Genomic DNA, 13,157 nt, shown 5'->3' with positions numbered 1-13,157 from the left:
ATGCACACTCCGTACATGCATACATGCATGCATACACCTACCCAATATACATAAAATGCATACACTTCACATACTGTTATATTCATATGCAATTTTAAAAAGCTGCGTCTTAAAAACATGAATGCTGGGGCATTCTTTCTCTTCATTTGGAAGACAATTTAAAATTTTTGGAGCATAGTGACTAAAAGAGGTGCCGCCAGATTGCATATTTTAGTTCCAATCCCAATTAAACACACCTGAACCAGCTAATCAAGCTCTGTCTAGGTATACTAGACACTTACCGGGAGGTGTGTTGAAGGAAGTTAAAGCTAATCTATAAGGGACACTGGCTCTCCAGGACTGAGTTTGGACACCCCTGCCTTAGGTTAACCAATATAAAAATCAAGCCGAGAGATGCATGTATGATTTTTAGTATTGAGTCAAGTGATTAAATTACTCTCAAGAAACAGTTACATTTTAGTAATTAGATAAGTCATTTAAATGTAATTGTAACAATGTAGTTGGTAATAATGAATTACTTTTTTGAAGTAACTTACCTGGCACAGTATTTGTCACATGAATAAACAGTTTGAATTTCAGATACCTCCACTTTTGTAGTCTACACAATGCAAACACGTTGGGCTCTATTTTAATGATCTATTTTATGTCTAAAGAGTAAAAGCATTAAAAGCGTGTTCGAAGTTTTGCCATGTTAAGTAGGGAAAAATACGATCTGCGCCGTGGCGCATGGTCTAAAAGGGTTGTGCTTATTCTCTTCATGAGTTTTGAGAATAAACCAATCAGAGTCTCATCTCCCATTCCCTTTAAGAGTCAGTTGCGTCACACTAAAGCACATTTGCTATTTACATGGCGAAATTTGTAAGTAGAAAAACTGAACGCTTCACTAGCGAAAAAAACTGTTAAACAGACCATCTGCAGTGCGATGATTGAGAACGAGCCTTCTCTAATTGGCCTTTACTTTTTTCTTTCTCTCTTCGATATAAGAGAAACGTTGTACGCACTCCACTGAAGACATTTATTAGCCTACATAGCCTACATCGTTAGTTAAGTGCAAAGGTTCGTTTCAAAACTATTTCTAAATTCAGTTCTAATTCCCAGCAAATGAATAAATGAGCAATAATAACGAAGTGTGGTTAAAAGTTCTATCCAAACACATGCCCCATATGGTCCAAAATCTGACAGGTGAACAAATCTAATTAAATAAATATAATCATGCATCTAATAAATACTACTACTAATAATAATAATAACATTATACAAAAGCAAATTGTCGCGAATAAATTGAAAAAGCCCTCCAAGCTGAAGAATGGAGGCAGCGTTTTTTTTAATTTATGTAGAAAATATATTTTAATCCTTTAATTCTTTTTTCATTTGTAAAGATATTTCTGTATTGCTGTATATCCTGTGTGTATTAAGCAATGCGTAAGCGAGGCGCACAACTAACACGCTCTGCACTGGACTTTAGACCTGATTTCAGCTGGTCTATTGAACAGTCTATTTTAGTTCCTCAAAATAGCAACGCGCCAACAATGCGCCTTAATACACCTCTTTTCTAGACCAGAACACCCATGAGTCCACAAAGTGGTGTAAATAAATTTGCTATTTAAACAACGTGACCCAAAACGGGAAAATTAGTGTTGTGCTGGTCTAAAAATAGCAACAAATCGCGACAAACACGTATTGCGCCGGGTGTATGATAGAGCCCGTTATCTTCAAAATCTTTTTTTGCCTGACAGAATGATAAGACTCTAACAGTATGAAAACCTTGGATAAAAAATATCACAATGTGATTACTGCTCTAAAATATGTTCTTTTTTAATGTCAAGTAAAAAACAACAACTTTTTCCCCATTGAACTCAATATATTTTATTTGAATAAAACATTTCAAATATTTTGGAACAATAGTTTTTGATGTGGAGGGTCTTTTTCTCTTGGAGATACAGTTGGCCTAAAAAATAAATAGTTGTAAAAAAAACACATTAAAAAGAACTTACAAATACCGTAGGAACAGTATAACAGAAAATGTTGGTGATTTTAAAACCTTGACTTTTCCAAACTGCAGGAAGCCTTGAAACCGGTTATCACCCCATGCCTACTGGAGACTAAAATATATTAAAAAAAGATACATTTTTAAATGTATCCAGATTAGATGTACATAGTTCAAGATCTGTAGATGACACGAAAATCTATGTTAATCTACAATCAAATGGCAAGTTGAACATCAAATATGATCTGAAGGTCTGTACTGTAAATGTGCCACGTTATGCATGATTTTCTTCAAGGTATAAACAGATTACTACTTGTTGAAAATGTGCCTGGCTCATTATATTAGGATGTTGCTTATTCTGTTCAATTTCAGGTACATTTAAGGTATTGTGTTTTGTATTCCAGGCCCGTGATGACATTTTGAACGGCTCTCACCCCGTCTCCTTCGATAAGGCCTGCGAGTTTGCTGGATACCAGTGCCAGATCCAGTTTGGAGACCACAATGAGTCCAAACACAAACCTGGATTCCTAGAGTAAGCACTCACATTTATATAATCCGAATAACCTGCTTTTGTGTGGTGTTGTTGAAAAGAAACCACTGTATTTGGGTTGACAATGTATAAACATTTAATCCTGATTTAATTAATTATTTTAAAGTTAATAAATTTAAGAAGAAACTCAGGAAATGATCCCAAACTGCATGAAAAATGAAAACATTTACAGTCAAACTTACATTTATTGAGGAAAAAATATTGAAGCAGATTATTATAGAAATATTACTATGATTTTATAGGAAAGTTATTAGAGAAAAGTACACTGTAAGAATAAATCAGTAAAATATACGCTTAAAAATGGCATTTTACCATATTTCATCATTTGTTTTTGTCATACAGCAATGATTTAAAGTTTTAATGTCTACACAACATAAGTTTACATAGACACAAAAAAATAACACAACCATAAACATGTGGATAAGAAAATGCTCATCACAACAACTTATACACAAGCAGAGAAGAAGCATACTTATAGGTTGTTTACAGTCACATGGTTCTGGTGATGTGTCAAATTCAGATGGGGGGCAGGAAGAAAAAAACTGAATGGAAGACAGAGAGGAAAGTCTGTGTTTTTGCGATGTATACCATATTTCAAAGGAGATATAAATAGAAAATAACACCAAATGTTGGACATGAACTTTATATTATAAAGAGGACCGAATCTTCTTCTGAACTAAAATATATGAAGAGTTTCTTCATATACCTCTAAACCTCTAAAAGCCATCTGAACAAAAACATAGGAAGCTGACAAAAATGGTCATTTTAGGATAACATTTCTGATGGCATTTAGAGGTTTTTGCATCTGAACTCTTCATATTTGCCTGTCATTGAGGCTAGCTAATCAGAATCAGAATCAGAATCAGAATCAGTTTTATTGCCAAGTGTGCTTCACACACACAAGGAATTTGTTTTGGCTACAGAAGCTTCCAGTGTACATACAGTGACAAGTGACAACACAAAATAAACCTGAAAAAATAAACTAATAATAATAAAAGAAGATAAACATTAAACAGATGCGGTTAGTGAAGAAACCTGGATGTTGAGTTGTATGTACAGATTGTTATAAATATACAGGTTATAAGGTGCTGTGTACAAGTGCGAATGTAGAGAGTATTGCATTGTATATTGATATAAGGTGCTGTGTACAAGTGCGTATGAGAAAGTATTGCACATATTTATTGCACAGTAGGGGGATATTTAACTGTTCATAAGTGAGACAGCCTGAGGAAAGAAACTTTTCCTGTGTCTGGCTGTTTTTGTGCTTGGTGCTCTGAAGCGCCGACCAGACGGTAACAGTTCGAACAGGTAGTGTGCTGGGTGTGAGGCGTCCAGAGTGATTTTGCGAGCCCTTTTACTCACTCTGGAAGAGTACAGTTCTTGAAGTGTAGGAAGGGTTGTGCCAGTGATTCGTTCAGCATTCCGGACTATTCGCTGTAGTCTACGGAGGTCGGTTTTGGCAGCTGAGCCGAACCAGGCGGTGATTGAAGTGCAGAGGATGGATTGGATGACAGCTGAGTAGAACTGTACAAGTAGCTCCTGTGGCAGGTTGAACTTCCTCAGCTGACGAAGGAAGTACAGTCTCTGCTGGGCTTTCTTCACAATAGAGTCTATATGAATGTCCCACTTCAGATCCTGAGAGATGGTGGTGCCCAGGAACCTGAATGACTCTACTGCAGCCACAGTGCTGTTCATGATGGTGAGTGGGGGGAGTGTAGGGGGGTTTCTCCTGAAGTCCACTATCATCTCCACTGTTTTGAGCGTGTTCAGCTCCAGGTTGTTGTATCTGCACCATAACGCCAGCCGCTCCACCTCCTGTCTGTATGCAGACTCGTCACCGTTCTAATCGAGACAACAAAGAGTTGTACACATTATAGACTTTACTATGTGGTTCAAAATCATGTTTATTATAAATTACTATAGTTTTTTTCCCCATGTGGATATCTTCCAGACATCATGAAATACCAAATGAAAGCATACAAAAGTGTTGACGCATAGTCTACATTATTATTTATTTTATTTATTTTTGTAAGGGGGGAAAGTGTTTCACAATAGTAACCGTCAAGTTTTGTCTCAAGGGTAGCATTTCTTTTTTTGTTCTGTCGATGAACTTAGCATTAACAACCATTCACCGCTGCTGCACATCTCGATGTTCATGTTACGGTTGTTTATTCTGCTGAAACGCCAGTAAAGACTTTGATTGTTGAAAAACAAAATGGATGGACAGAGGAACATTATGTATAATCTCCTGGATTTTGTATAAATGTGGTGGTGTATGTATCTGATTTTTATATAACACATTAACATAATACACATACTGTAGCTAGGTCTGTATATATATCATTAGTGCTGTCAAATGAATTATCACATTTAAAAAAAGTTTGGACACATGGATGTAGGACTGGGCGATTTGGCAAAAAAAATATCGATAATTATCACACTAAATGTCAAATCTTTATATCTATCAATTTTAAAGCATTTTCAGCATGCCAATCACTTTATGCAGCTGGTTTAACACATTTTGTGAAATGTTTTAGCTGTCTGACAATATAAATAAACAAAAGAACAATCTTAATTCAGCATTTACTGTTCAAGTTTTCAACAACCAAAGACATTACCTACAAGTTATTGGACATTATTGTTCAACATCAGAACAATAAATAAAACAAGTTTGGAACAAGTAAAATGCGAGTTAATGGTGACAGAATGTTCAGTTTTGGATGAGCTGTCCTTTTAATGGTGAGTATGGTGAATTTAGGGTGAAATATCCTTTAATATATTTTATTAAGGGATGCTAACGATTACTTGATGATCTATTGATTGTCAATAACCCTTTAATCGATAGACCTTATCGATGACTGATCACTACATCATCAAGTGTGTGCAGTTTACCTTAACTTATGGAGTCACCCTCTTGACATCGCACATTACGGGATGCATAAAAACCCTGTTGTGCACAGATCTCCGTTATATCCATGGGTGTTTTAACCAATTTAACCAATATCTCACAGACTGGCACGAAAAGTCTATGCAGACTCTCATTTTATAAATCGCACATCACGACGAGATATGCGGGAAGCATCTCCATTCACACAACGAGTTTCTAAGCTCTCTCATCCTTCAGACCGAGTTTATTCTTCCGAGGTAATCTAATAATACTATCAGGGCTGCGAATAGTTTGTAAAGACTGTCTTGCTCATGTTGATTAAACCGCGCTTCGTTACTGAATTAAACTGAAACTGTTAAAAACGGTTTAATGGATTGTTTTAGCGCTAAAGCATATACTATAGCAGACTTGTTTTAAAGTGCTTCACCTCAGATGTTATTCGTTCTTCTTGTTTATGTTGTAGATGACTGACCAACAAAAAATACATCAGAATTAAGTTGCACATTACACAAAACGAAATCCTTATTTTCCACAGAACGATTGCTTCGTTCTGTGGAAAATAAGGATTTAATTAATGATCCACTGCTGTTGTAAATGCCTCTCATATATTTGCTGCATTTTTAATATGTCATTATTTTAAAGATTATGTCTTGAGCATCTGTTTTCTTCTCTGTGATTATGTGCTTTAAATAAATAAAGGCTGGTTATTTGACCGTCGAAGAGGGACAATAGTGGTATTACAGATGTCAAAGAAAATATCTTGATATTAAAAAGGAAACATAAGCTTGACAACAAAAGATCTGATAAATGTCGTAACAAATGCCCTTAAATAACGCAGCATGTAGTTTACAGCAAGCATCAAGTGTTCATTGAGATTGTGTTGTCTGTCAGCTGAAGTTTAGTGATGTTTCTTGTCAACAATGGCTGTGAATGTGATTTTTAAAAAAAATTTTTTTTTACCTTATTTTTTTCTTACTCCAAGTGCAGCTAACACTGTATGGGTGTAAACTTGTACTGTGTGTGGCATCCGGAAGGGCTGGCTGCAAAATGCCTGCTTAGCGTTACACATAGTGCGTAAATATTATTGAACACTTATCAAACTGTCATTAACGTTTTATCGAAATAATATATATCATGATAATTATCGTTATCGAATTATCGCCCAGCCATACATGGAATATAATTATTGAATAAATGTTTATAACATGCCACCTTTTCTAATGTTTTTCAGCCAGTTTCTAGAACTTTCTCTCATTTATCAGCAAAACTTTTAGAAGTCTATCAAATCTGTTTGGCATTTCTTACTTTTGCCAATTTAAACAATTATAAACAACACAAAACATAAACATTTTGATGTTCTGATAGCGATTCCTATGTTGAAGAATCACTTCCTGCCTTCCATCTGAATTTCACGCTTTATCAATAACGTCATGTGAAAACAACCTATACTGTGTATAGAAGGTGTTCAGTGTGTCATTCACACCTCTAAACACAATCATGGTAAACCACATAAAAATAAGGTAACACAATAAACATTATCAACATTAGATGAAAAATAAAAGACTAATCTGCATAACTCAAGAGACAAATACTAAAAACCATAGTAATGTCAACAAAATATAGTGGCATTATCATGCAGGGAATTCTGGGAAAGTGAATTTACAGTTATTTACAATATACAGTTGAAGTCAGAATTATTAGCCCCCTTTTGATTATTATTTTTTTCTTTTTTAAATATTTCCCAAATGATGTTTAACAGAGCAAGGAAATTTTCACAGTATGTCTGATAATATTTTTTCTTGAGAAAGTCTTATTAGTTTTGTTTCAGCTAGAGTAAAAGCAGTTTTTAATTTATTAAAACCATTTTAAGGACAAAATTATTAGCCCCTTTAAGCTATATTTGTTTTCGATAGTCTACAGAACAAACCATCGTTGTACAATAACTTGCCTAATTACCCTAACCTGCCTAGTTAACCTAATTCCAATAACCTAATAACCATCGTTGTACAATAACTTGCCTAATTACCCTAACCTGCCTAGTTAACCTAATTAACCTACACTGAAAAAAGTGTTGCATGCAAAACTGTTGCAAACAATTTATTTGTGTTGAATTTAAACAAACAAATTAAATTGAGTAATGTTTAACTTAATTTGTTTGTTTAAATTCAGCCAAAATAAATTGTTTACAACCACTCAACGTAAAAAAAATTGAGTAAATCCAAGGAATCATCTTTGAATAATTTTTTTCAGTGTAGTTAAGCCTTTGAATGTCACTTTAAGCTTTATAGAAGTGTCTTGAAAAATATCTAGTGCAATATTATTTACTGTCATCATAGCAAAGATAAAAGAAATCAGTTATTAGAATTGAGTTATTAAAACTATTATGTTTAGAAATGTGTTCAAAAAAATCTTCTCAGTTAAACAGAAATTGGGGAAAAAATAAACAGGGGGGCTAATAATTCAACTGTATATTACAGAAGCTTACTGTTAACCAAGTTACATATATTACTGTAGTGTTTTTACAGTTTTTTTTTTACAGTCACTTTTTTTTACAGTGTATGCTGAATTAATCTTTCCTCAAAACATTTTTGTGTTGTTTTGCCAGTGTCTTGCAGTGTATTTTTTTCTTCACATATTTTTTGTAAACTTTGTGTTTAAAAAAGCTGATATCAACATCAGTCACATCGGTAATAAGATTAACACAGTTTCTAGAAATGAGCGTTTTTCACTAGAGCATAACGTTTTAAGCTTCAGTGATTAAATTACATACAAACTCGAAACATCTGACTTTTGTTAAGTGACCATCATCCATAACACGCTCTCACCAAAATTGAGGTGTTTTTAATCCATAATATTTGCTTTGATATTAAATATAACTGTTTGTCATTTCACTTCATTTTTATCTTGGTATAGATAAGATTAATGTATAGAAGTATACAAAAACTTAGATTTGTCATTACACAACCTAGCTAGACTGATAATCAATTTATGGTTAACATAATTAATTTAGTCCTATAACATTTTTTGCAATTAAATCTATATTTAGGACTACAGTTACCATTAGCTAATAATATGTGGCATGTTATTCATGGTTTGACATAATTCATTTAGTCCAATATAATTTATGTATTGTATTTTTGTATTATAGATTATATTATAGGACTGTCTCTACAGCTACCCAGACATGGCCAAACACAGGCTACTGGGTAACAGATATTAAAAACAAAAACACTTTTAATATCCAGCACAATCTACTGCTAAATTTGCCAAATTCTCAAAAATCAGTAGTTAATTCTTGCCTGCTGTCTGTTTCCTCCAGTTTGAAGGAATTCTTGCCCAAAGAGTACGTCAAGAACAAGGGCGAGAAGAGGATCTTTCAGGTGAGGTTTTGTACAATTCATTATAGGCCCTTGTCAGTGAGAGCAGTTGAGCTCAAGCGCATCAAATAAAAAGTGCCTTGAAGGGGGCAGGGCATGTCAGATACTAGAAAGCATTTGATGAGCTGAAAGATTTCATGAGAAACTGAAGTAATGTGTTACTGTTTTGGAGCACACTAGCTTATAGATGCTCTAAAATTAAAATACTGATAATAGCGTAAAAAAAATACTTCATTTTAATTTTAATTAGCAAGGTGTATGATAAATATATTGGGCTCTATTTTAATGATCTAGGCGCAAAGTCTGAAACACAGGGCGCAAAAGCATTAAGGGTGTATCCGAATCCACTTCTGCTATTTTAAGGATGGGAAAATATGCTCTGCGCCACGGCGCATGGTCTAACAGGGTTGAGCTTATTCTCTTAATAGGTTATGGGTGTGTTTTGAGCATAAACCAATCAGAGTCTCATCTCCCATTCCCTTTAAGTGTCAGTTGCGTAGCGCCATGGCACATTTGCTATTTACATGGCGGACTTTGTAAGTCTAAAAACTGAACGCTTCACTAACGGGAAAAGCCTCTTCCATTTGGCCTTTACTTTCACTTTCTCTCTTTCATGGATAAGGAAACGTGTTGGACGCTCTCCACTGAAGACATCCATTAGCCTACATAATTAATTTTGTTTGTTGAGTGCAAAGAACTGTTTCAAAACTATTTCTAAATTCAGTTCTAATTTCCAGCAAACGAATAAATAAACAATAAGTATGAAGTGTGGTCAAAAACTTGTATCCAAAGACACGTCCTATGCCCCATATGGTCCAAAACCTGACAGGTGGACAAATCTAAGCTTGTTTTAATAAAACAAATATAAATATGCATATAATAAATATTACTAATAATAAAAAATAACATTTTACAAAAGCAAGCTGTCGTGAAAAAAAAGCCCCCTGAGATGAAGGCATGAAGGCAGTGGTTTTTATATTTATGTAGAAAGTAATCATTTTAAAATATTTTAATCCTTTAATTCTTTTTCATTTGTAAATATATTTGTGTATTGCTGTACATCCTGCGCGTTTTAAGCGAGGGTCACAACTAACGCGCCCTGTGCTAGACTTTAGACTTGCTCTCAGCTGGTCTATTGCTCAGTCTATTTTAGTTCCTCAAAATAGCAACGCGCCAACAATTCGCCTTAACACACCTATTTTCTAGACCAGAACACCCATGAGTCCACAAAGTGGCATAAATGGATTTGCTATTTAAACAACGTGGTGGAAAATGGGAAAATTAAGGTTGTGTTTCTCTGAAATTAGCAACGAGTCGTGGAAACACGTCTTGTGCCTTATTACGCTGTGTGTTTGATAGGACCCTTTGTCTCTTAAAATAAAGATTTGCTTCTTCATCACCTTAACATTTTAACATATTTTCGAGCTTTTTGTCTGCTAACAATCTAATTCAACATGAACAAAGTAACTTATTTGCAAAATTCCCGCCTACATATGAAATACAAACAATCTGAAATCAGTGTTTGGCTTCCGACACGGAATAGATACCAATCAAAGCAGACTTGGCCAGCTTGACCAATTAGAACGTAGTTATGGAAGGGGTGGTGTTTACAAACCTTAAACTTCCAGATAAACTAAAAGGTTTTTTGATGTTAGTCTTCACGGCTATCTATTAGCTCGTGTGCTACTAAACAGTGACAAAATTCGCATTTCAAAGATATAAACCTGATATAAACTTTCAAAGCTTGCAGTTTGTCACTTTCTCCTAAATATATCAACCATTTTTTGACAAGATCTCATATTTCACTATCTCATCAAATCTTCTGACCGGTCAAATGCTCTGTAGTATCTAACATCTCCCACCCTCTTTAAGACGCTTCTCACTTGCTTTTCATTTGATGTGCTTGAGCTCAACCACTCTCACTGGCAATGCTGTCACAAAAACAAAATACTTTTGACTGTTCTTTCGGAGCTACTATATATCCCGACCTGTCTTCATGTTTCAGTTGAGGTTATGTGAAATTTCAATTAAAAATACACATTGCAAGGCACTTAAACTTAGACCTTTAACCCTGATTTGCTTAGACCTTTAAGCCCTGATTTGATTCGAACGCAAAATTTTTCTAATATTAGGTGCACATTCTAAGAAAATTACAATGTTTTTGGACATTAGATGCATTTAAACCTGCTGTATTGCAATATTAGGACACTTTAAAATAGCATATGACCTGCTCTTTAAGGATTGTTTACATTACCAACTGCTTATGAATGAGCATGAAAATCCAAACCTCCTGATGTATTACTGTTGAAGCCAAACTCATTTAAAACTAAATGATAAACTTTTCATTTACAGGCACACAAAAATTGCCAAAATATGACCGAGATCGAGGCCAAAGTCAACTATGTCAAACTAGCCAGATCTCTGAAAACATACGGAGTGTCCTTCTTCTTAGTCAAGGTAATAATTTTGTTCTGATATGAATTAGTGATATAGTGTTATCCTCATCTCTTGTGCTTATGGTAATTTATTTTTACTCTCTACAGGAAAAAATGAAAGGAAAGAATAAGCTTGTGCCACGTTTGTTGGGCATCACTAAAGAGAGTGTGATGAGAGTGGATGAGAAAACCAAAGAGGTGATTCAGGAGTGGAGTCTGACCAACATCAAACGCTGGGCAGCGTCTCCTAAGAGCTTCACTCTGGTACAAACACACACACACACACACACACACACACACACACACACAGCGTTTTTAATGTTAATGGCATAGAAAGAAAATGTGGTCATCTGTTATGTTTTTTTCTTTCCATTTGGTGTGCGTTATTAAATTCCATAACATTCTCACCAGTCCTTACTCCTTATTTGCATCTAATACTCCAGTTTGTCACAGGGGCATGAATGAAATGTTCATGAGTGAAAGTGAAACTGCCAAACTGCAGTTAAAGTCACCCAAAATTACAGGAAACTCTTACATGAAAGCACTTCACGTAAACACCTTAATTACATTAGTGTCTATTAAGGCAAATAACTAGTCCATGTAAACATAGTCAAAAGTGTCTTCGAAGTAAGTGAAAGATCCAGAAGGGCATCCTGCTGATTTGATTTAGAATGGCACTTTTTTGTCAAACAGCTCACCGGTTTGACTTTCATTCACCGTCATTAATTTTAAAAAGCACCCGGTTCATTTTATTTGTATATGTTTTACTCGAACGCATAAACTCTATAGAGGCCTGATAGTTAGATGTGGAGCTAACATTTATCAGATTCACTCTAGTGAACTGCATCCATGTTAGCACGTCACGTTTGATGTGGAAATTTCACAGTAGGAATACACACAGGTTTGTAGAATCGTTCTCGCCACCTACAGTGCAATTCGGCCAGGTATACATCCGTGCTAAAATATCAAGGTGAAAGTCATCATAGCTTGCGTAGAATAGACACAGCTCCCAATCCGATAAGAGTTGCAGCACGTTAACGCCGATAACTGCCCACCACTATTAAAAGCAAGTGATAAAACAAAATGACCTGTACAATTGCAGTTCGTTCGTTTGACAAAATAGCAAATAATACAAAACAGCAGTTCCTAATGTTAATAATAAAAACATCAATTTACACTTTTTTTACACTTGAAAGAGGCTAAAACCTATAAGCAACTATTATTAAAAACATTTTCACACTTTGGATAAACAAGAAAAAAAATATTAGGATTACTGCATTGTGACTAACAGTTTTAGTTTAATTTAAAGTGAACAGTTAATTAGTAATAATTGTGTTTATTAATTACTTATTATTTTATATGTTAAATATTATTAAAAATATAATTAATTATTTGTTAAATATTTGTGTTAAAATAATAGTGTTTAATTCAATAGGTTATCTGACCTGCGCTGTTGTTAATATGATGATCAGGTAATACTGATAATAATATGGCATCACTTCACTAGTTTACCTCAGCAATCATTCATTTTGCAAAATGCGACCATTTGGTCCCAGTCTGGATCCCTGTAATAGACTAAACTGAAGCAGTAATCAAGGCTGTCTCCATAAATCAGGAAGAGATATGGATCTGATGTTTTGGCTGGTTGTTAATACATTATAAAGCACTGCAGTGATTCTGTTTTTAGGCTCTGGTTACAAACATATTGATCATCTTAAGGCCAAGTAGTTTGAGTTACCGGACAGTTTCTTCCATCTTTCCACTCTCTTTAAACTGAGATAATGAACTGAGTTTCATTGACGACTCTCATAATATACAGTGCATTGCAGCATATTTTGGAAATAAAGTTTAATAGTTTAAAGATATTACATTTTTATTTATATATTTTTTATTATTATATTAAGTAATAGTTTAATAGTTT

At 34.5% G+C, this 13,157-nt stretch overlaps 1 protein-coding gene across 1 annotated transcript in view; it reads left to right on the top strand.

The window, feature by feature from the left end:
* tln1 (talin 1) overlaps positions 1 to 13,157 on the top strand; it is a 213,123-nt gene that overhangs the window by 73,843 nt on the left and 126,123 nt on the right. Inside the window, exons 7-10 of the mRNA XM_056466629.1 lie at positions 2,392 to 2,519; positions 8,744 to 8,804; positions 11,154 to 11,258; positions 11,345 to 11,500. Of these exons, the coding sequence (XP_056322604.1) occupies positions 2,392 to 2,519; positions 8,744 to 8,804; positions 11,154 to 11,258; positions 11,345 to 11,500 (450 nt within the window). The remainder of the gene's footprint in view (positions 1 to 2,391; positions 2,520 to 8,743; positions 8,805 to 11,153; positions 11,259 to 11,344; positions 11,501 to 13,157) is intronic.

This window comes from Danio aesculapii, chromosome 10 (genome assembly GCF_903798145.1).
Source record: "Danio aesculapii chromosome 10, fDanAes4.1, whole genome shotgun sequence".
Taxonomy (NCBI): Eukaryota; Metazoa; Chordata; class Actinopteri; order Cypriniformes; family Danionidae; genus Danio; species Danio aesculapii.
Note: the sequence above shows the minus strand (reverse complement) of the source record. Positions and strands in the feature narration are given on the sequence as shown.